The sequence below is a fragment of the Salminus brasiliensis genome, chromosome 18 (genome assembly GCF_030463535.1).
Source record: "Salminus brasiliensis chromosome 18, fSalBra1.hap2, whole genome shotgun sequence".
Lineage (NCBI taxonomy): Eukaryota > Metazoa > Chordata > Actinopteri > Characiformes > Bryconidae > Salminus > Salminus brasiliensis.
The window spans coordinates 18,719,956-18,741,966 of record NC_132895.1 but is presented as its reverse complement, the minus strand read 5'-3'; the positions used below and the strand labels follow the sequence as shown (position 1 = coordinate 18,741,966).

Below are 22,011 nucleotides of genomic sequence, written 5' to 3'. Positions count from 1 at the left end.
TAAACACCCATCTCCTCCAAGAGTACTTTGAAGGCAACATGTAGTGTAATCTGAGCATTGTGTATCTGGGTATTTATACTGACTTTTGTATTTGACAGCATCTAGCTTGAGGTATCTTTTGAATTCTAGCAGATACAAACTAGCTAAGGATATTTTCGGAGAGCGTCTGCTAAATGCCTTAAATGTAAATATTAAGACACTATACAAAAGGTCTTAAAGATTAGAATCACTGCTGACATATCTAGTTAAGTCCACTATTATTTATTATATTTTCCAGGGTTTTCCAGTGGGTAGGCACATAATAAGAAAGCAGCCTAGGTTTCAGTTGGTTGTTAATAATGGAAAACAGCAGCCTCTGCCACATACAAAGTAAAGTATATGTTATTACTTTTATAGGTGTATAATAAACCACAGAATGTCTATTACAAGCCTGTAATACAAATGTCTGTGTTTATTTTGTAAAACAGCTAAACATATTCAGGTGCTACCATTTAGAACTGTCTCAGAACTAACACACTACAAGAAATCCCATAGTGATGCTAGCAGACATACCATAGGTCACTCCAAACAATGTAAAAGACAGGCACGTTAGTGAGTTCGTCATGGTGGATAATCACTACTCCACCACACCCCTAACTCCTCAACTCCCAAAAGTGGCTAAGCTGTACTTCAAGCTCAAAGAGCTCTTGGTACAGACAGAGACGTTACAAATGAGAAGACCCGCCACTGGTTGCAATATGAATGGGAGTTCTCGCTCAACATGGCGTCAGTTTATGGATAAAGTCCCACTCTTTAACAAAAAGGGCCAAACAGCTTGCTGTTTACGCTGCAAGCGAAGAAGGCTCATTGTGCCTAGCTGGGAAGGCCACCCTCGTTTTGGGGATCTGTGCAATCACAGTATCCAGAACACACACAAAAAATCCTGTTTTGGGGCATTATTGAGCCGAACACTACAGATTGTTTATGAGGTTTCTGTCAGATTGTATCACTGATTTAAAGTATGTTTTTGGAAATCTGTAATCTGACCTTCCGTTTTCAGTATTTCAGTCTCTCCTAATTCATAGAGATAGCAGCCTGATCTCACATAACTGTAAATAACTGGCCAACGGCGTTGCAAAGATGGCCACAGAGTGAATACACCTACCTATACGAACTTGAGCCCAGATCGAGTTTAATCATTGCCATCAGGTAGGGAGGGTCTGGTCCATCTTTTTGCTTTATTAGGCCAGTGGTAGGGTTTGCCAGTGAACACAGTAGAGCAGTGATGGCTGAACTTAGGAAGGTTGAAGACAAGTTGCCCTCTAAATGTTTTTTAGGCAGCAACCACAGATAGTGTTCAACCCAAGACCAACTAAATGTTGTGGAGTAAAATAAGACATAAGATATACGATATAATCCTAATATTGCTGTTCTTTCACTAAACAGTCAATAACAAAAACATACCATGATAAAGTAATGAAATATGCTCCTCACTACATTGCTTTAGACTGCAGTGAATTTGCTGAAGACAAAAATAATACAATTCTGACACAAATACATTATCTGGACAAAAGTATTGGGACACATGCTCTTTCATTGTTTCATCTGAAATCAAGGGTCTTACAAAATATATTTATATTTATACTGTTTTTGTTGGAGTAACTGTCTCTACTCTCCAGGAAAAGCTTCTGACTAGATTTTGGAGCTTTGCTGTGAGGATTTGATTGCATTCAACATCGAGAGTGTTCGTGAGGTTAAATGCTGGGGGGTGCTGGAGGCTTTATACCCCTCTAACCCACACCTGGCTTCAGGCATGGGGCTAATAGGTTCATGTTTATCTGCTCCAGAGAGTCCTATTCTATTTACAATACATCTCTACTAGGACTAGATAAGCTGTTTGTGTGCCATTGCACATCTGTGTCAGCAATGTGTGCAACATCAAGTAGCTAGGGGCCTTCATCAGAAGGGGTGTCCACAACTGCTTCACTTCTTCTTTTTCTTCTTCTTCTTATAATCATTATATTATTATTATTATTATTATTATTATTATTATTATTATTATATGATTACATATATTACATATATTCTATATAAATATAGATATAAACATGATCACCTGCTTATAATTATAGTGTCAAATGTTCGCTTGTAGGGCAATTTCATGCTTTATTTGATTTGATAGTTATAGCTATAATCCTGATTATTTCTATCACAGACGTTTTAAACAACCATCTAACTTTTTTGACCTTTTGACACTAAAACACAGTGCCAAAAGCCACCCAAGCCAAAGTAGCTTTGGCCCTAAGATACACTACCATTGCAATGTTTGGAATCACTCGTCATATGTCATCATTTTTTTTTATTCTTTTCTTTAATTCTTTTGATTAATAATAACAAATAAAAAGGTAAATATATAATTTTTTTTTCAACATTTCAGGTGTGTTGGGAACAATAAAGCGTCACTGTTGTAATCTATTTACTATCACTTCTTGTGAAGTTTCCTTCATTGTTCTAAGCAGGTTCCACAGACCAAGTTTAAATGTTATGAAAAGTCATCTGGCCAACGCAGTAACTGCTGGTAAATGTATTGTGCATATAAATACTTTACACTTAGATGTCATCAACAACCAAACACTCCTGTCATACCTAGCATACTTCATAATCTGGTGTCTTCCAGAAAGGTAGGTGCAGGCTTTCATTATTTTCATTTGATCTCATCAGTGAGGACAGTTCTCTGTCATCTGCTCTTTAGTGCTGCTCATTGGGATTTATCCTTTTATAACTCTTCTTCAAGCTGGACAGCTGCAGTGTTAGTTTGGGTCATGTGTCCAGCTCCACAAGACTTCAGGATTCAAGCATATGAAAGGTAATGGTTCATAATAGTGTATCTTCTGAGTTCAGTGTCTTCCAACATGTATTTTCAAGGAGCACACTGGTTACTAGTTATTGCCAACCTTTAGCAGGTATTGTGGATTTTCACTTGAAGACTTAATATCTTGAATTTTAACTTAAGGACTTATTCTACATCATTTGTTTAGAATATTGAATAATCTAATGTAAGAATGTGTAGAATGCGTGAGACATGTCCTACGTGCCCTACGTGCCCTACGTGCCTTACGTGCCTACGTATGTGTTAGCCTCTACTTGGGTCCTCGGCATACGAGAAGGAAGTGCTGTGGCTTTTGTTTCATTTCTGATTTTAAAAATCAGCTTTAAACTTTTAAATAATTTAAAGGGTGGACCTGCTGAACACCTTCAGAATGGTATGTCATCAGATGTAATCTAAATAACTGGTTTGTTAAGAAATAAAAGGTAAACAGGTTTTTTAAGCTGTAGGCCGAAAAAAAGACCGATCGTCATCAAAAACCTATTAGAAAAAGAGGGTTGGGATGAACTACATTGCTGCTTTGATAAATTTACCGAAGCATTTTTCTGGCTCTTTATGTAAGAACATTCACATGCGTAAGATTTGAAAGGTAGTTTTTTGTGTTTTGCCGTTAAGGATTAAGGACTATCCGCCATTTTGTGCCAGGGACTCAGAGTGCTGACTCACAGGGAGAGCATGGTGGACAGAGAAATCATCTTTTTATTCTTACTTTTATCCATTAATGCTAAGAATAACTTTAAACACAACGTCTGGATAGTATTAAAAAATATTAATAACACCTACACTACCCCCCCCCCCCCACACACACACACACACACACACTTAAACACACTTACACAGAAAGAAATATTTGTTAGAAATATATAGAAATATTTTTCCGCTTGAATTAGCATTTTCTTCTTTGGTACTCATAATGGATGATTCTGTAAACAGGGTATATGTTGCTGCAAGGAGTTGCTACATTGTCGAATCAGCCGGAATGAGGTAAGCCATTGTTGTTTTAAATTTAAAAGGATTTGTATTTTCATAAAGAACATCTAAACAAGATCATTTATGCCAACAAGATCATTTATGCGCAAGTTTGGGTACCCCTTAGTGCTGGACAGCTGTGTAGGGCCCATGGCTACTGATTGAACAGGGTTTGAGGAGTCAGAGTATTTATCAGTTTTGAAATTTGTATCGCCTGTCAGTGGTGATAAATGCAAAGCAATAGCCCTAAAAAGTTAATTAAGAGGTCAAAGCTTGGTCATTTTATCATATTTCCAGTGCTAAACTATGTGTGTATTTTGATTGTAGTCTGACAGATTTTTCTCCAACCTATCCTGAGGATTATTTCTGAGTTAGCTTGTGCCCAGCTCTCCCCTATTTATTCAACAGTTTTCTTAAGCATATATAGAAGTACCTCTGGCACCTTGTCTTAAAGTCAACACTTGTAGTAAGTGCTTTTGCTGAACGTACACTTACATGACGTTTATCTGAATTTATCAAAAATCCTCAAGCAGTCATTAAGGCCATGAATGTGTGAACAGAACAGTTACCAATTATTTTTTACGTATTCAGACTCTAAAGCTAATTTGTTTTAAACAATAAGGAACGACACTGAATTAATTGCAGTTGCACCAGTTTATCTGACATTTTAGCAACTATTACAAAATGATGTAAATATCCTATTTCAGAAACTAAACCTGTTCCATTGGGAAGAGAAATGATTAAAGTTGGGTGACATTATTAGTTACACAGCCTGAAAACCAATGTACGGCAGTCACCAGATAGAAGCTACTGGGGGAGCATTGTAACCAGACAAATTGAATTAAACAGGAGAGCAAATAAAACTATGTGAATTTAGCCTCCATTAACAGGACTGTTCATCAAATCATACAATTGTGCTTTCTTACCTTTTTAAATGGACTCTTAACTATCTGCCACTATTAATATTATCACTATTAACTATCCTTACTCTTCAGCTATACTACACCATGATTGTTATATTATGATTATGAAAATGTTGCACACCAGAGCAGTTCAACAGTATAGAGGGTTTAGTAACTTTAATAATTAATTTATAAATACTTCTGATCAGAGGAGGATGGGTCCCCCTTCTGACTCTTGATTCTCCCAAGGTTTCTTTCTCCAGCTCTGAGGGAGTTTTTCCTTGCCACTGTTGCCGTTGGCTTGCTCACTGGGGGTCTTCAATTTTTCATGTCTTTTTATGTTATTTCTTTTTCTTTTTTTCTGTCTTTTACTAATTACTGATTGTGTACAGCTGCTTCGTGACAACAACAGGTGTAAAAAACGCTGTACAAACAAATTTGTTGTTACATAAATACACCAATCAGACATAACATTAGCACTAGGTGACAGGTGAATTGAAAAAACACTGATCATCTTCATTTACAGTGGTTTCTGTCGAGTGGTGGATTTATTTGGTGTTATCACTAGCAAGTGAACAGTCAGTTCTTGAAGGTGATGTGATGAAGCAGGAAAAATGGATGAGCATAAGAATCTGAGCCACTTTGACAAGGGTCAAATCGTGATGGCTAGACAACGGGGTCAGAACATCTTCAAAACATCAGGCAGATCTTGTGGGATTTTCTTCTTGTGGTATGCAGGGTTCAGTATCTACCAAAAGTCATTAAAGAAAGGACAACTGATGAACTGGTGACAGAGTCATGGACACCTGAGGCTCATTGATAGTCCTACTTCAAATTACAATACTTAAGGGATCTGCTGATGTCTAATGATACCACAGGATGCCTTTAGCGGTCTTATGGAGTCCTTGCCTCAAATGGTCAGATCTACTGTGATGCAAGGGGGACCTACTTAATACAGTATTCGGCAGGTGGTATTAATGTAATGGCTGATCGCTGTATATCAATGTTGCAGCTTCCCCTGTTAGCTCACAAGGGTGCTGGTTGTGTTCAGTAGTTTATTTCTGGGTGGTGAAACTCTGAAGTGTTACAACTTTCTCTTTACAGCCCTGACCAGTCTCTCCTGCCAGTCATGCTGAACAACAGTCAGCATCCAATCAGAGCTCATTGCAGGAGATCGTACCGCCCTCAAACTCTGCAATTCCTTTTTATGATTCAGACACTAAGAGCGCAAATTCATTTACATATCCAGTCTTGCATGTCATCAAAAACATTCATCTCTACGGATTATCTACTAGTACACCTGTGTTGCTTTACATGAAACGAAGCACTGACCAGCCTTTATGCCATATATTAAGGAGTTATTAGCACATAAGCATTGTGCTAATATCACCTGGTGGCCTTTTTAAAAAAATATATATTCACTATAAATAGTCACAATGTTATATGACTAAATCAGACCTTATCTGGTGAAGGATTGAAGTGTACTCAGATTCATTGTTTAAAAATCTGAAAGGATACCGAATATATTGGTCTCTTAAGAATATAGAGTTGATAGAATAAACAATACATTGATTTACATTTGAATTTCTGTACATGCGCTTTAGTCTTCTGATGACGCTATAACCTCGCCCAGCACCTGTCTAATTAAATTTGTACCTTCTGGTACATCTTGGCTTTGTACCTTCCGTGATATAACATGTAAGGTTTGATCTGTACTGCCAGATTCTCTTGTAGACTGTCATTGTATCTGTGTCTACAATAACAATTTGATCATTTCATGCCTTCAGGTCTTTGAACAAGAACAGGCTCCGGAAATTCAAGAAGCTCAACATCTTCTCAACAATGACTTGTAAGTGAAGGCTATGCACTATCCATTGAAAGCAGATTATAGGCCAGGACTAGGCCTAATCCCTGTGAGGGAAACGTGTGATTAGCAATTGCTTTGTCCATTGTGGAACTACTTTTTTGTAAGTCCTATGTATTCCATCCATTGTATGATTATAGTTTCATGGAGGATGTTTTGAGTGCTGGAACAGCTGAACAACTGACTGAGCAAAGCATCAGGGTAATTAGACAGATTATTCATCAATCATTTCCTCTTGTTAGGATTTACTTTGTGTTCACTCTGATATTCAAATACTTAAAGCCCTCTTGTGACTTTTTCAGCTTCCGGTTCAGTGTGAGGAGAACCCAGAGGGCCTGGGTGGAGTAGTGGTGTATGGCCGAAAATCATTTCCCCTGTCCTTCTAATGCAACTCAGAGTGGAGGGGTTTATTTCACATTTTCATTTCAACTGATTTGTTTTTCTGGTAACTGCAGTAGCCAAGATGAAAATGTTCAGAACATAAACAGGAAATTTCAGTAGTCTTCTCATTTCAGTCTTTAGCAGTTACACCTTAAAATTAGTAAAGAACCTTAACATCAGGTGAAGGTGTTCTTTAAACCTTTAAAAAGTTTCACACTCACAGATCTCTTTTACAAACATGGCTCTTCTGTGGCATCACTCAAATAACCTTTTGTTAAGAGTATAGGCCTACATTTGCTGAATTCAGTTCTGTGTAATTCCATTTCATTGAATGTTTTCAGAGACATTCTGTCAGACACCAACTACATTTCATCCTGACATTTGTAATAAACCCATTTCACAGCACTCTCTCTTTTCTTTTAATGTAATCATTTGATGCAATTGATGAAAATTTTTAACTTTATGACTGGTACAGTTCAAATACTAAAACAATGTAATTTGCAAGCTCATTTAGTATAAGAAACACATCGGATCAAATTTCTACATTTTTGAACATTAGGAACTTCACAAACTAAGAAACTGGGCAGTCCTAAGTGTTAAGCCTAAAAGTGAGAGGATTCTCCATAGGTAATTTCAGACTTCACATTTCTACAATTCATATTTCAACAGAGTAAAAACTCTCTCCCTTATTGCAGTATTTTAATAATAATTTAAATCCTTAAATTAAAAAAGCGACATCAATGTAAAACGACATCACTGCAAATTGTGCAACTCAGTTAAGTGAGCACCACTGCAGAGAAAATAGGGGAAAAGATCTTTCTTTTCCTGTTGTAAGTACGATATCACTTTTTATATCCCATAAGCAACAGAAATATTGTTTTTTACTTGGTCAGCCTCGATCAGTATAATCAGACATGTAAACATGACAAAATTGGTTCAGAAAATAAACTTTTCTTTCAAAAAACATTTTATTTCAAGAACGAAATGTAATGCAGTCATTACAAATTGACACAAACTCCTTATTCCTTATTCAGAACTATATACAAACTCAAAGTTATTCAGTTATTAACGGTCATATTCTGTGAATCCCTGAAAATAATATCTCTGCCATAGTGTTGGTTGCAAAAAGCAATTTTAGGTGATTCAGAAATGATCAACTGTATAACTTTACAGTTTGATTTCTGGGGAACCAAATATTTCTATATAACTTCTTTTCTGTAGTACTTCCTTAACGAGAGAGGGAAAGTGAGAGAATTACAGATCTGCTGGTGAGCTGTACATGTATACACAGTATTAGAACACTTACAGAAATCATTTTCTAAAACTGAATAATGGCAAAACAAATCCTGTTTGAGTAGCAAAAAACATCCAAGCACTGTGGATAGTGAGCAGTGTGTGTTAAGTAAATAAGGAAAAAGATGAAGCAACTGGGCCTGGTTCTGATGAATGGGGGGCAATGCATGGCCTGACCCCTCTCAACAACCATTAAAAAAAAAAAAAAAAAATCAATCAAATAACAGAATGGCTTTTTCCAGAATAAGTACTATTCGGGGTAAATTTTAGTGCTTGTTAATGTATATCAGCTATATTAATATTGCAATCAAAAAGCAATAGTGATTTTTATTTTTTGAGAAATTGAATGAGCATTATGTCTTTATGACTTTACGTCCACTAAAAAACAAAACACCACAGAAACACACTCTATATAAAAGTTTAGTTTCATCTTATGTATCAGATAAAACAAATGTTTTATCTCAATGCAATTCATCTTAAGGTACTCAGAGTTCATTAGCTTTAATGTAAATGTAAATATCAAATACAGTAATATCAAATATGTCCTGTTCTGATACAGGCATATTTTAAAGGATTGGGTATTGGCTATTTAAATTTCAAGTCTTTGTTTAATCCTAACTCTTTTTCACTCTGTTTCAACCATGGTGTTCAGAGCACCATCTAGTGTCCTCAAGGCACAATTAACAGACATCACTGCTCAGCTGACAGTGCTGAGGAGCGTTCTCAGAAGGTAAATATCTGAAACTATATTGTGTAAACACTGTTTTAATAGCTGTTTACTTTTTTTTACACCAGTACTGAACAGTGGTCAGAACTGTGTTAGAGCTAACGCTAATGCTAACACACACACACACACACTATAGAAAACCAAATGAAGCATTCACCCACTATATTAAAAAAAAAAAAAAAAAAAAAAAAAAAAAAAAAAGTGTGTGACTGTATTATTTATACAAACACAACGACAGGATCGGCATCAGCTGATACTCAGCATTAAGAAGAACTGGGGGCAAATATCCTGATCGGGACATCCCTAAAATATAGTGATGAATCTGAAAAATAAAAAAATAAAAAAATACTGGATTTAAACTTTTACATTTTACTCAGCACTAGTGGGAAAGAAAGCTAATTTATTTATATTGATTTTTTATCTTTTCTTCTACTCTTACAAAGACACTACTACATGAGATTATTTTCTTGCTAACTCACTACTATCCCTCTCCTTCCCTACAATATTTCTTATACTACCCTTACATTTTGCTCACAGCCATTCCTTATTCAGGAAAACATTACAGTAAAAATGGTCAAACTGGTCATATGAGTCACATTAAGGTACAGAAAAAGGTTGGCACACCAACATAAGACAGATCCTACAGCTTAGGTTGAGCTTAGTTAATTATCCTCTGGACCACATCTATGGAGGCCTTGATGAAGATGGCATTATCCCTGATGTAGTTCCTTTTCCTCATTTGATCGTGGGAAATGAACTTGGGGTACCCAAAGCCTAGCATGCTCTCGTCCAGGCAGCCTCCGCGGACGCTGCCCATCGCTCCAGGCTGAGGCCTCTGGAAGTTCTTCCAGTTGGGATCTGGGCTGAAGCTCTCTACGATGTGCTGAGGTTTGGAGAGGGCCGGGTCACTCTGGTCCAGCAGGGAGAAGGTGACACGGTAGGGGAAAGGCCACTCCAGCAGCCCGTCATACTCGCCCGGGAGAACCCTGATGTAGATAGACAAGTGCGATCCCTCACCACTGCCATTACCATTAAGGAAGACGGAGACCTGGAGTCGGTAACCGTGACGATGGGAATAAAAGGCAGGACTGAAGAACTCTGCGCTGCCGGTGGTCCTGCTCCTGGCTTCCTGCAGGTGGCGACTGAAGTCTGGGATTTTCCAGAGCAGAATGCCATCTTGGCTTCCAGAAAGTTCCTCCACTCTGCGCCGCAGTTCCCTCAGCTCCAGTCTTTGCCGATTCACCAACCCACACAGTAAAGAAAGGTGGGAGTGGGTGGCCTCCTCCAGGTGATGAGGCACTGCAGGCTTTATGCACTGGCAGGAAAGAGAGATAAATGAGAGGGTGGACAGAAAGGAAGTAGTGGACAGTCATTCTAACTGATTATATCTTCTAACTAATCTGTAAACTTGGAGCAAACTCTGTAAAAGAAACAAGACAGTTAGTAGAGTCCAACCAGTATGGAAATTTGCAATATCCATTTTAAAAGAGATTAAAACTGACCACTGAAATTTTGTCTGTTAAACATGTAAAAGATTCCACTAGTTTGTACAAGTTATTTAGAATTATTAGTATGGAATTGTCCACCTTTTGCTGCTGTAACAGTCTCTACTCTTTTGGGAAGACTTTATATGAGCTCAACCAAATCTGTCTGGATTTGATTTCATTCAGCCACAACAGCATCAATGAGGCCAGGGGCTGATGTTGGACAATCAGTTGTAGATCAATACCCCTCCTACTCATCCAAATGGTAATGGATGGAGCTCCATCACTCCAGAGAACACAGTTCCCTTGCTCCACAGTTCAGTTCTGAAGGTCTTTTTTACCCCTTTAGTCAGCTTATTTTGTAGTGGTGTCCGAAAACTGATCTTGAGAATCCGGTGTCCGAGGTCTTCGACATAGTTTCTGTGCTTAGCTTACACTTTACTTTCCAGCTAATACATTCATCTCAGCTTGAGCTTATTTTCTGCTTTCTAGACCTTACATTCCTTATAGTGATAATGGTGGTGGCTGTGATAGATAGTACTTTGATGGACAAGATGGACCAGCTAGAGGTGTACAGGGTTAATTAAGGGATAGTGAGCAGGATTACCAGCAGCCCCGGGTGTCTCAGGGAGTGCTATTATCCCCATGCCCTTGGTGTTAGAGCTCTCACAGTGGGGTGAATGTCTCGACAGCATAACTGGAAAGCTAAGGCTAATGCTAACACTATGGCCAAAACCAACCCACCGGAATTGAACTCTTCCCACGTTTTGTAGGTAGCACAGGTTTGCCCCGCTTAGCGAAGCACCCGTTGAGGAGCCTTTTAAAAGTACTGTATCAACAATGGGTGCAACCTAAAGTGTCCATTATTGTCAATTGTCAGCGGTCAAATTTTTTTAACTCACTTAGTAGAAATTTACAATGTCATAAATAATATAAATACAGTAACAAGACAACCAGTGTTTTTGGTTTCCTACAATATATGGACTAAAGTATTGAGACACCTGCTCATTCATTGTTTCTTTTGAAATCAAGGGTATTAAAAATAAATTCATGCTGATTTTGATTATTTTTTATATGATCAAAATCAGCACTCTACTGTCCAAGGAAGGCTTTCTACCAAATTTTGAAGCATTGTTGTGGGAATTGGACAGCATTCAGTGGCAAGGACGTTAGTAAGATCAAGATGTTGGATGATCACCACCCCACCTCATCCCCAACTCAATTTATGCCAAAAGTATTGGATGGAGCAACATCAGGCCAGAGAACACAAGTTCCACTGCTCCACAGCTCAATGCTAGGAGGCTTTATACCCTTCTAGCCCACGCCTGACATTAGGCATAGTGCCCATAGGTTCATGTTTATCTGCTCCAGAGAGCCCAACAGGGACTAGACAAGCTGCGCGTGCGTGTGTGCATTTGCACATTGGTGTCAGCGATAGGCGCAACTTAAAGTAGATAAATGCATTAATTTATGTATTTAACATGTTACGTGATTACAATGATAATGTTTTGTCTGCATTGATGTAGCAGTGAGTGTAACAGGTCAACTGACACGTCAGTCAGGCCCTGGGGGCAAGAAAAACATCCTGTCTTACTCTATATTTGCAGCCAGCCTCTTTAAATGGGCAGAGCACCATGGCAGTGCCACAGCCCTCTTTAATGTGAGTCATTAAATCCTCTCGGGCGATGCCAGGCGTTCCACACTTGTTAGGGCACTGGACTGGGAATCGTGGGCATTGGTTCTGGTGATGCTGTTAAAAGACAGGAGAAAAGAAAAACACAAAGACTTTAAGACAACACTCACAGGCTAATCAGATTAGATGGTGATAATGAGGCCTTAATGGAATATGAAAAGCATGTGAACATTACTGTAGTATTAATCACTGTGTATTTAGTAAGATAAACGTTCAGTACAGTAAACAGTGCACGGACCTGAATGGTGTCGCAGAGGAACTCCTTGCTACAGTACTTGCAGGGCAGCTTACGTTTGGAGCATTCCGACAGAGAGTGCTGGGTCAGCAGTCTGCGCACCATACGAGCCCCGCATTTATTCTCACAGTACACACTCTCCTCCGGACACGCGTCCTGGTGCCTCTGTGGGAGAAGAAAAGGACAGCTAGTAAAACAAATAAAATTCATTCATCTGCATATTATTATCAGCAGCAGTACTTAAGAATGATAATGGACAAGTGACAACATAAGACTACAAGAAATCCCAGCCATCTATTGGTCATTATTTAGATAAAGTTGTCTCTCACCCAGGTCAACACACTGCACTACACCAAAAACAGTGCCCCGATTTTAGAAAGCCAAATACCCAACCCACTCGTTTCCACTCTCCCATTACATGCTGACATACTGATACTGGGAGGGTGAGGACTGACACATGCATAACCAGCCTCTTATCAAATGCCAGTGATGTAACATCATTGGGCGACCAGCTTGCTTGGATGATGCATCGGCTAGCAGGCACCTGTTCCGGCCAGCATCACACTAAAGTGATGTTGGGAGGGAATAAGCCATCTACCCATCCAGAGTACCAATTGTGCTCTCTTGGGCTCCGGCTGCTGATAGCAGGCTGCATGGCCCAGGATTCTGCATATGTCTTTAACATTACTAAATTTAAAGTAGTTGTAGAAAGGAGCATGTACCAAACACCAAAAACAGACATGTGGAGGGTTACCATTCACCTATCTGATCTAAATAAACACATGCTATGAGTTTGGATATTCATATATTTAACCAGGTCACTCCAAATCTAGCTATTTATCTATCTAGCTCATATCGAGGACTGAGAACATCAGATGTAGGATTTGTTTAGAGTGTTATCACTGACCTCATGAGCTTCGCCAGTGAACTCCTGGGAGCAGTGGTCACAGCGGAGCTTCCTCTTAGAACAGTCGTGCTGCAGGTGCTCGAGGAGATCACGCCGCAGCAGTTTTGCGGAGCAGCGGTTTGGACACGACACCACATTATAGGCACATGCCGATAAGTGGGCCTAAAGCAGTATATATAAGAAAACAGTATTTATGTATTGCATGTTATATACTTAGCACAGTACACTGATCAGCCATAACATTAGCACCACTGACAGGTGAAATAGACAAGCATAAGAATCCCAAAAAAAAGTTCAAAGAAATCACTGAAAATCCAATGACATGACACTCAAGTCCAGGACGAGTGTGTGTAAACTTGCAACCACAAATTTATATTTAAAAATGATACAGAGAGAGGCTGAGCATGTAATAACCGCACAGAGGACAACAGTTTGTAAGACGATCCAACCCATCCAACAAAGGGCGTGGAAACCCTTTGTTTACAAACATTGACATGGTGATCTTAATGCTTTGGCTCCCTGGCTCATATGTCCCTATAATAATCCATCCGTGCTGCAGAATATTGCAGTCTAGCACTACATTAAATTAACTGCACCACAGCTGGATTTGTTTCTCTGAACAGGCCTGAGTGTGATGTGCTTGGATGCATGTGGGTGTCTGTGCTGTACCTACAGTAGGTTATTCGGTGCTGACAGCAGCAGCTTTTGAGTGTGTGTGTTTATTCTGGTTAGCCCGGTAGCAGGATTAGGTAGGTGTGTGTGTGTTTTTTACCTGAAGTTGTTTGTTCTGTGCTGCCCAGCGGCAGCCTTCTTCACTGTGGATGCAACGGATGGGCAGAGACAGAATCTGCTGCTCCAGATCCACATCCGGAAAAATCTAAACAATTCATCCCACATTTAGTTAATAAAGGACAGACAACCCACATCACTGTACACGTACAACACGGACAACTCAAAAGTGGAGAGATGTGTTTCACAATCCAGGTTATACATGGATACCAATATTTTTGTATTAGTTATTATTCTAAATATTTCATTATTTATTTAAATAATTTGTTAAGTAATTGGTTATTTGTAATTATACCAATATTATTTTTTTAATTGAGAAAATAAACACTTACTGCACCGATTAGGAGCTTTTTAATTCATTAAAATGTTCTTATCAGCCTGTATCACAGCAGTGTTGCAAAGAGATCAGTGTACATGACTCGATATCAAAAGAAAAAACTTTTTGATTTACTGTTTGTATGAATATTGAACATAAAATTGAATCCCGGAATTAAAAATCAACAAACGCAAAAGACAAAGTCTTTTACAGTATGTACACTGTTATGTGCCTAGAACACTGTAAAACGCTATTAGGGAGGAAATTGATAGCTTTCATTATCAGAAAATATTGCTTTTGTTCATCTGGACTATTTGATATGCATCATTCCATCAAAATGATTTATTTGAATAAATGAATAAAACAAGTGAAACTGCTACCGAATGAAGTAAATTGTGAGAGCCATAAAACACACTAAGGGAAGATAGTGTTGTGGACTGTCTTGTCTGTTTTACGCTGGGTCACGAGGGAATGAGATGATTGTTAAGAAGTCACACTTTTGTAAGCTATAGGTTTAATAAGGTTCAATCCAGTGCTCTGTAGAGGTGTACGAACATCCCAATATTTTGATCATACATCATATTATGTTTTAAAGTACCGTGTTGATTTTATTAATAGTTTACAGGTAAAGATTAATGGCAGACAGTAGCAGTGTTCTACTCTTCAGGTCCCACTGTTCTGACTGCAGAAGAATTTGCTAAAAAAAAGATGCAGTAAATCAATATACTTACAGAATCACAATATTTCACAATTATTGAACCGTTATCCCTTTCTCATGATACATATCATATTGCCAGGTTCATGCCAATACACAGCCATAGTGCTCTTATGCAGACAGTGCAGTACTCACTTTAGCATAGTCCAGAGGCAGCTGATCTTCTGGACACTTGAACACACCTTCACTGTTTAAATAAATAATAATAATAATAATAATAAAAACAGATTTGAGGGAACATACTGGATCATACACACAGTTTTCAGAGTAACTGATCTGATTTTACAAGCACTCACACTTCAGTTCCTCATTCCTACGTAACCTGCACATTGTTTTCCACAGTAGTTACTGAGCAGTAGTCAGGGTTAATAACTGAATAATAAGACTGCCTGGGGCTCAACAGAGTTAAGTCTCTTGTTCTGTTGTGGATTTACTGAGTGAACGTTGCTTGCGTCATTAGGCTACAGATTCGTGGCCTGTTTGGTGTACTTTGTTCACTACTATCTCCATATGTTTGTGCTCTAATGCTTTCTGGATGTGAAGCTACAGCCTAAGGGTTTCTGCCCACGAATCATTCAAGCCCTCCAATACACAAAGTTAATGCTAATTTGTTAATCTAATTAAATCTTTTATATTGCTGTTGGCTAACATTTGCCATTCACACACACAGAGTTTTGTTAATGGTCTGTCAAAATCTAAAACTTAGTCCATGAAATCAGCACCAAATGAACAAACTAATTAAACATTTTTTTGTGAACATTGCCAGCCCCGGCCATATTTCTGTCTCTGTATTAACTTAAACACACATCAATATGTCTAATATTTATCTTTTTTTGGTAAAGTTTAGACGTTAATACATTAATAACATTTTTTTGTAATTCTGAGATGGAACTTTAATTACTTTGCAAACTGACGTGAGAAATACGCCAAAATCACATCTTCCACTGCGTTAATTATTAACTTTATTTCATCTATATCAAAACTTGAAATCAAATGATTCTCCTTTCAGGGATTAACCCAGTTAGGTTCCTATAACTCTTGTGTGTGATGCATTCTATGGTTACAGTAATGTCTCTTTCTGTCGGCAGAGTCTAAATAAAAAAAGGAAATGAGGGCATGATATGATAGGATATGAGAAGTGTATGGCAGTTCTGATATCTGCATATTTAGATACATAAAGATTTTAAATTCCAAATGTAGAATTTACATCTACTTGAATTACAGAGAAATCTTACATTTATAGAGGGTTACAAAAACAGTAGCATTAATAAAACGCAGACAGGCAGTTTTAGTGCAGTAGCACAGTGCCACATAATTAGTATGTTTAATAAATCTGCCTCTCTGGAGTACAATAAATACTTCATGAAATATCAGAATTTTAAAAGCAGATATCTGTAGATGCATGTAGTGATATGATTCCCAGATCACTGTTCATTCCTAATGAACAATGACACCCATTTCTAAACATTCAGAGAAGTGTAACTCCTCTGTATCCCTGGTCAAGCTGGCTGACAAATGGGAAACAAAACCGTATTTTTCTTTACATTACAATGTACTGTCAGAGCAGGGCTGGGCGTTTAGATAAAAATACTATATCACAACATTAAAGACATTTACACAATACACAACATTTCTCGCAATACATGTAATCACAGACTAAAAACATCAGTAGCGAGATATTCTCAAAAACTATTATTCAGATACTCTCCCAGACTGAGTACAGTGATTTTTATTTAACATCTGCTGCACTTCATCTAAGTACACCAGTCTAATTACACTGTTTGTACTGAAACCTGCAGTTGATTAGTGTTCTTTAGGTACTGACAATATCCTTGATATGCTTAGAAAGGCATATTGTTTATTACGATATGATAAAATATCATTATATTGCCCAGCTTTATGTCAGAGTGATGTATTTATGAACACAGCTGCATGTTTGTTGGCTTGCTATGTGCTTAGTAGGCGAATCTTCCTAACAGCTAGCCACAGTTTATGCACTACTTCAGGTTATAACTGCAAATGTGTACATTATTACTACACAAATTAAATGCATTACTTGTGCAATATCTTTACTTCAGGTGTTTGACGGTTCTACTTTTCTCTATAAGTCTAGACATGCTATAACACTAACTCTGAAAGCTGTGTTTCATAACACACATGACTCACAGTGTTACATTTTGACTCCTCTACCAGTTTCCCCAGGATGTTGTAGAAAACATCCCTGCCCTGTGCAAGAATTATTACATGAAATAACATGTTGTGATCTGTTCCCAAAAGCAATCCCAGCTTAGCGCGCACTCATGGTATGACTTGTTTAAGACTGATCAGGAGGCATCTTGGAATTTTGCTGACACACCTGTTACTCACTTGCCGGTATAAAGATTGGAAAATCCAGCACAAAACCCAAAGGTCACTGACGGGGATACTACTCTCAGCATTGGTATTTGTTCCCTGGCATCTCCTGATTTGACTAATTATCAAGCTCCACATGTGCTGGATCAGGTGAAAACATACAACGTTGCCAGGACTGAGTTAGAGAAATCACTGACCACCAGGCAACAGCTAACAGGCATCATCATCAACCTCCTAGGAGACTAAAGACCTCTCTGAAGAGCCTCTCTTTAGCTCCTCACTTTGAAAACGGCATAACTTACACATTAGCGTTACAGTTACTGAATAATATTAGTATGGTACTAAAAGAATAAGAAGTTCTTTCATATGCCTTTATCTAGTGCACACCAACGCCCTTCACTCATTTCTACATAGCCTAAGTATTAGAGTTGTAATTACTAGATAATGTATATCAGTTTCTCAACATACGTTACTGAATAATAAAACGTCAGGGTTCCAGGGGTTAAAAAAAGGTTCATCTTAGATCTATGGTTTCAGGAAAGACCTTTAATTGGTATAGAACCTTTACATTATACTACCATTCAAAAGATATTTGGGTAAAGATAAAAAAAAACATATTTTGAAGAAAATAAACATACAAAATGATTTTTATTAGTCCTGTGAACTATAATTCCTATAATCACTTATGGGAATCTGAGAATCTGAAAAAAGAATGATAAACAGAGCTGTAGATTATGGGTATGAAATGACTGGGATTATTACTGACTACTGTTGGATACTGATAAGAACATCTAAAACACTGTTTAGAATAATTTCAATCTTAATTGAATTTATTAAAGTATAAGTTCAATAATAAAGTCAGAAACATATGGAAGTATTACTAATTAATCCCTTACACAGCCTATAAATTAACCGCCAGTGGGGCATCCTTGTCCTTGTAGATACTGAATAATACAGCTTAGTGTATATTAAGAGGTTGTTTTATTATTATTTTTTAATTATTATTTTATTATTATTATTATTATTATTGTTTTTAAGCTACAGTTGGACCGAGGATAAAAAACATTCTCAAATCACTCAGTCTGGGTCTTGCCATGCCATGTTTTATTTCTCAGAGACATTGTGAAGTCATGGAGTTAGTAAGTAAAGAGTAGGAGGACACTAAACCAAAACATCATGTTGTAGCTTGTACCATACAAAACATTCCAAATCATGCCTTTATGAGGCCGATACAAGCAGCGTTTATTCTTCTGTGCATGAAAGAGGCTAACTTTAAGAGATGCTGCCTTTTGTTCACTAGTAAACCAGCCAGCCTTCTCTTTACAGGGCACGTCCACGTTGAAAGCGAAACGAATGAAGTACTACACAACTACACAGCCCCTGTACAAACACGGCTGATCCCACACTACAATACAAACCAGTTACTGAGCAGAGCATGTGCTCGACTGATAAGACAAGCGAAACTGACTGTCACCCATCTCTGAGATAACATCTGCAGCACAACTCCAACAATAAGAGTCACTGTTAAAAACAGAGAGGACACTCTCGTTCTGTAACACTGTAGTGAAGATCAATCACAGAGAGTGCAGAGATCAGACAGCGTCATCAGCCTGCACCGACGGGTTGATGAAGATAACTGAGACTAGTCCAGATATTTAGAGCAGTCACCTTAATATTCTGCTCTTCTGCAGTTTAGTAGTGTTCTATTGTTGTGTATCTGGTTCTATAAGGTACAGTTATTGTTCTGTTGTTGTGTATCTGGTTCTATAAGGTACAGTTATTGTTCTATTGTTGTGTATCTGGTTCTATAAGGTACAGTTATTGTTCTATTGTTGTGTATCTGGTTCTATAAGGTACAGTTATTGTTCTATTGTTGTGTATCTGGTTCTATAAGGTACAGTTGTTGTTCTATTGTTGTGTATCTGGTTCTATAAGGTACAGTTGTTGTTCTATTGTTGTGTATCTGGTTCTATAAGTTACCATTATTGTTCTTTAAGTTACCGTTATTGTTCTATTGTTGTGTATCTGGTTCTATAAGTTACCATTATTGTTCTGTTGTTGTGTACCTGGTTCTATAAGTTACCATTACTGTTGTTGTGTATCTGGTTCTATAAGGTACCGTTATTGTTCTATTGTTGTGTATTTGGTTCTATAAATCACCGTTATTGTTCTGTTGTTGTGTATCTGGTTCTATAAGGTACAGTTATTGTTCTATTGTTGTGTATCTGGTTCTATAAGGTACAGTTATTGTTCTATTGTTGTGTATCTGGTTCTATAAGGTACAGTTGTTGTTGTTCTATTGTTGTGTATCTGGTTCTATAAGTTACCATTATTGTTCTATAAGTTACCGTTATTGTTCTATTGTTGTGTATCTGGTTCTATAAGTTACCATTATTGTTCTATAAGTTACCGTTATTGTTCTATTGTTATGTATCTGGTTCTATAAGTTACCATTATTGTTCTGTTGTTGTGTACCTGGTTCTATAAGTTACCATTACTGTTGTTGTGTATCTGGTTCTATAAGGTACCGATATTGTTCTATTGTTGTGTATTTGGTTCTATAAATTACCGTTATTGTTCAGTTGTTGTGTATCTGGTTCTATATGTTACCGTTACTGTTCTACTGTTGTGTATCTGGTTCTATAAGGTACCATTACTGTTTTATTGACGTGTATCTGGTTATATAAGTTACCGTTACTGTTCTACTGTTGTGTATCTAAGTTTATAAGTTACTCAGTATTTAGTAAGTAGTTCTTGGTCGGCCACTTTTTTAAAGCTACTCATGTTTCTATGCCCTTAGTTAACTACCTTAACAGGGATTTAGGCCTCTCTATCCATGTCTGCTGACAACTCACACACTGCCATTCAACAGTGTCAGGACAATAAACTCATGTTTTTTCAATAATAAAAACACAAAAAGTCACTTGTACGGCTCCAGTCGGCCTGGTAGAAGGAGATGGCATTAGGAAGAGGTAACCGCAGGTAAGAAGAACTGCTCTTTTTGAGCTGTTCTTTAAAGTATCCGTCATCTTGCCAGACCTGTTTAGCAATAATTCACTATAGTGCAGCTTTGTCACAAGAGCTTCTCCTCGTAACTGATACTGGTGGGTCGATTTTGGCAGTGAAGCAAATCTACTGCAAACGCTCGTCCACTAAAAACAGAGGTTCATGTTATTTGAGTCAAACATGTCCATCATCTCCTCTTGAATAACACTGATCTGGTCAAACGATGAACTCTAATATCCAATCCATACACCAGTTTGTTCAGTGTATGAAGATCTCCCAAGAACAGCACTGCAGAACAGCAGCCATAATCCAGAGTCAAGTTGTTTGATTCTTACATTACTTTCAGAAATGTAATTTCTGTTTATTGATGTAAATACTGTAAATAGTATGTTTACATCTATGAATCCAACCCAAAGCTCAATTAGCATGACTGTAGATTGCCTAACCAGAACCCATTAACGGCCATGCTTGAGATTTCGTCCTTTTCTCCTGGTCCATATGTTTGAGCTTATCTGAGCACAAATATGAAGACTGCTCTTCTAATCAGTCAAACTGAACAGCTCAAAAATTAAATGCCAATTACAAAACCCGCAGCTGCTGTTTAAGACACAGTGAGAAGGAACAGGTGAGCCGAACAAGGGAAGATTAGACACGTCTACTCGCGAATAAGCCTTAAACGCAGCTTCTAGGGCTGGATTAACTTTCTGCTTCAGAGTAAAGAGCTGTACCTGAGGAACTCCTGCAGGCAGGTATCGCAGAACCTGTGGCCGCAGGTGGACACCTGGACGGGCTCCCTCATGGGCTTCTTGCACAAAGGACACAGAAAGCGCCTCCTCGGCCGCTCCAGAAACTTGTAATCCAAGCCTGGCATGATGGCTTTGCCTCTCCGAGCTGCTTTAGACTTCTTAATTCTACAGGAAAGCTGACAGACGACTGAGCACCTCGCCACTGCTGGCTTTACCGACTAACCTACATCTCCCAGCACGCTTTGTTGATGTGTGACATTTCCGGAATTAAGGTGTTTGGAGGAAGGTAGCTAGCTATTTGTTATTCGAATCTATAAGACCCGCCTACTGGAGGGGGCGTGGCCATGTTTAAATGCACGAATGCAGCACACGTTTCACTTATTATTAGTTAGCATGATTATAGATATAATTGCTTGACTTTGATGTGTTAGTGTTCATATTTGAAACTTTTATCTTCCTGTGGTGTTTATTTATTTTTTATTTTTTTAAATCTGTATAAATAGGTGAGAAATGGCGAGTGCGTGAGATGAGAGGCAGGTGCGCGAGTCTCACAACCAATGCATGCGAGTCACAATTATATATATTTATTTGTAATTGTTTTCTCTCTATTTTAACGTGTTACCTGGGTCTAAAATAGTGTCCTACCTTTACTAAATGTGCACAACAGTATATGCGATTGAATTGTTGTTCTAGGCTTATATTATAATAACAGCAAGAAATAACTCAACAGACCAAATACTGAGTCTCCTAATACATATTTAAGTCT

The 22,011-nt window shown here is 38.0% G+C and overlaps 1 protein-coding gene across 1 annotated transcript; it reads right to left on the bottom strand.

Moving 5' to 3' along the window:
* Window positions 1-8,002: 8,002 nt before the first annotated feature.
* On the bottom strand, window positions 8,003-21,491 carry traf4b (tnf receptor-associated factor 4b). Its single transcript, XM_072661702.1, has 7 exons — window positions 21,228-21,491; window positions 15,277-15,328; window positions 14,094-14,198; window positions 13,322-13,483; window positions 12,418-12,579; window positions 12,081-12,236; window positions 8,003-10,317 (listed from the first exon to the last, which is right to left on the bottom strand). Exons 1-7 carry the CDS (start codon window positions 21,368-21,370, stop codon window positions 9,661-9,663), a joined length of 1,437 nt encoding a protein of 478 aa, XP_072517803.1. The 5' UTR covers window positions 21,371-21,491; the 3' UTR covers window positions 8,003-9,660.
* Between the last annotated feature and the right edge of the window lie 520 nt (window positions 21,492-22,011).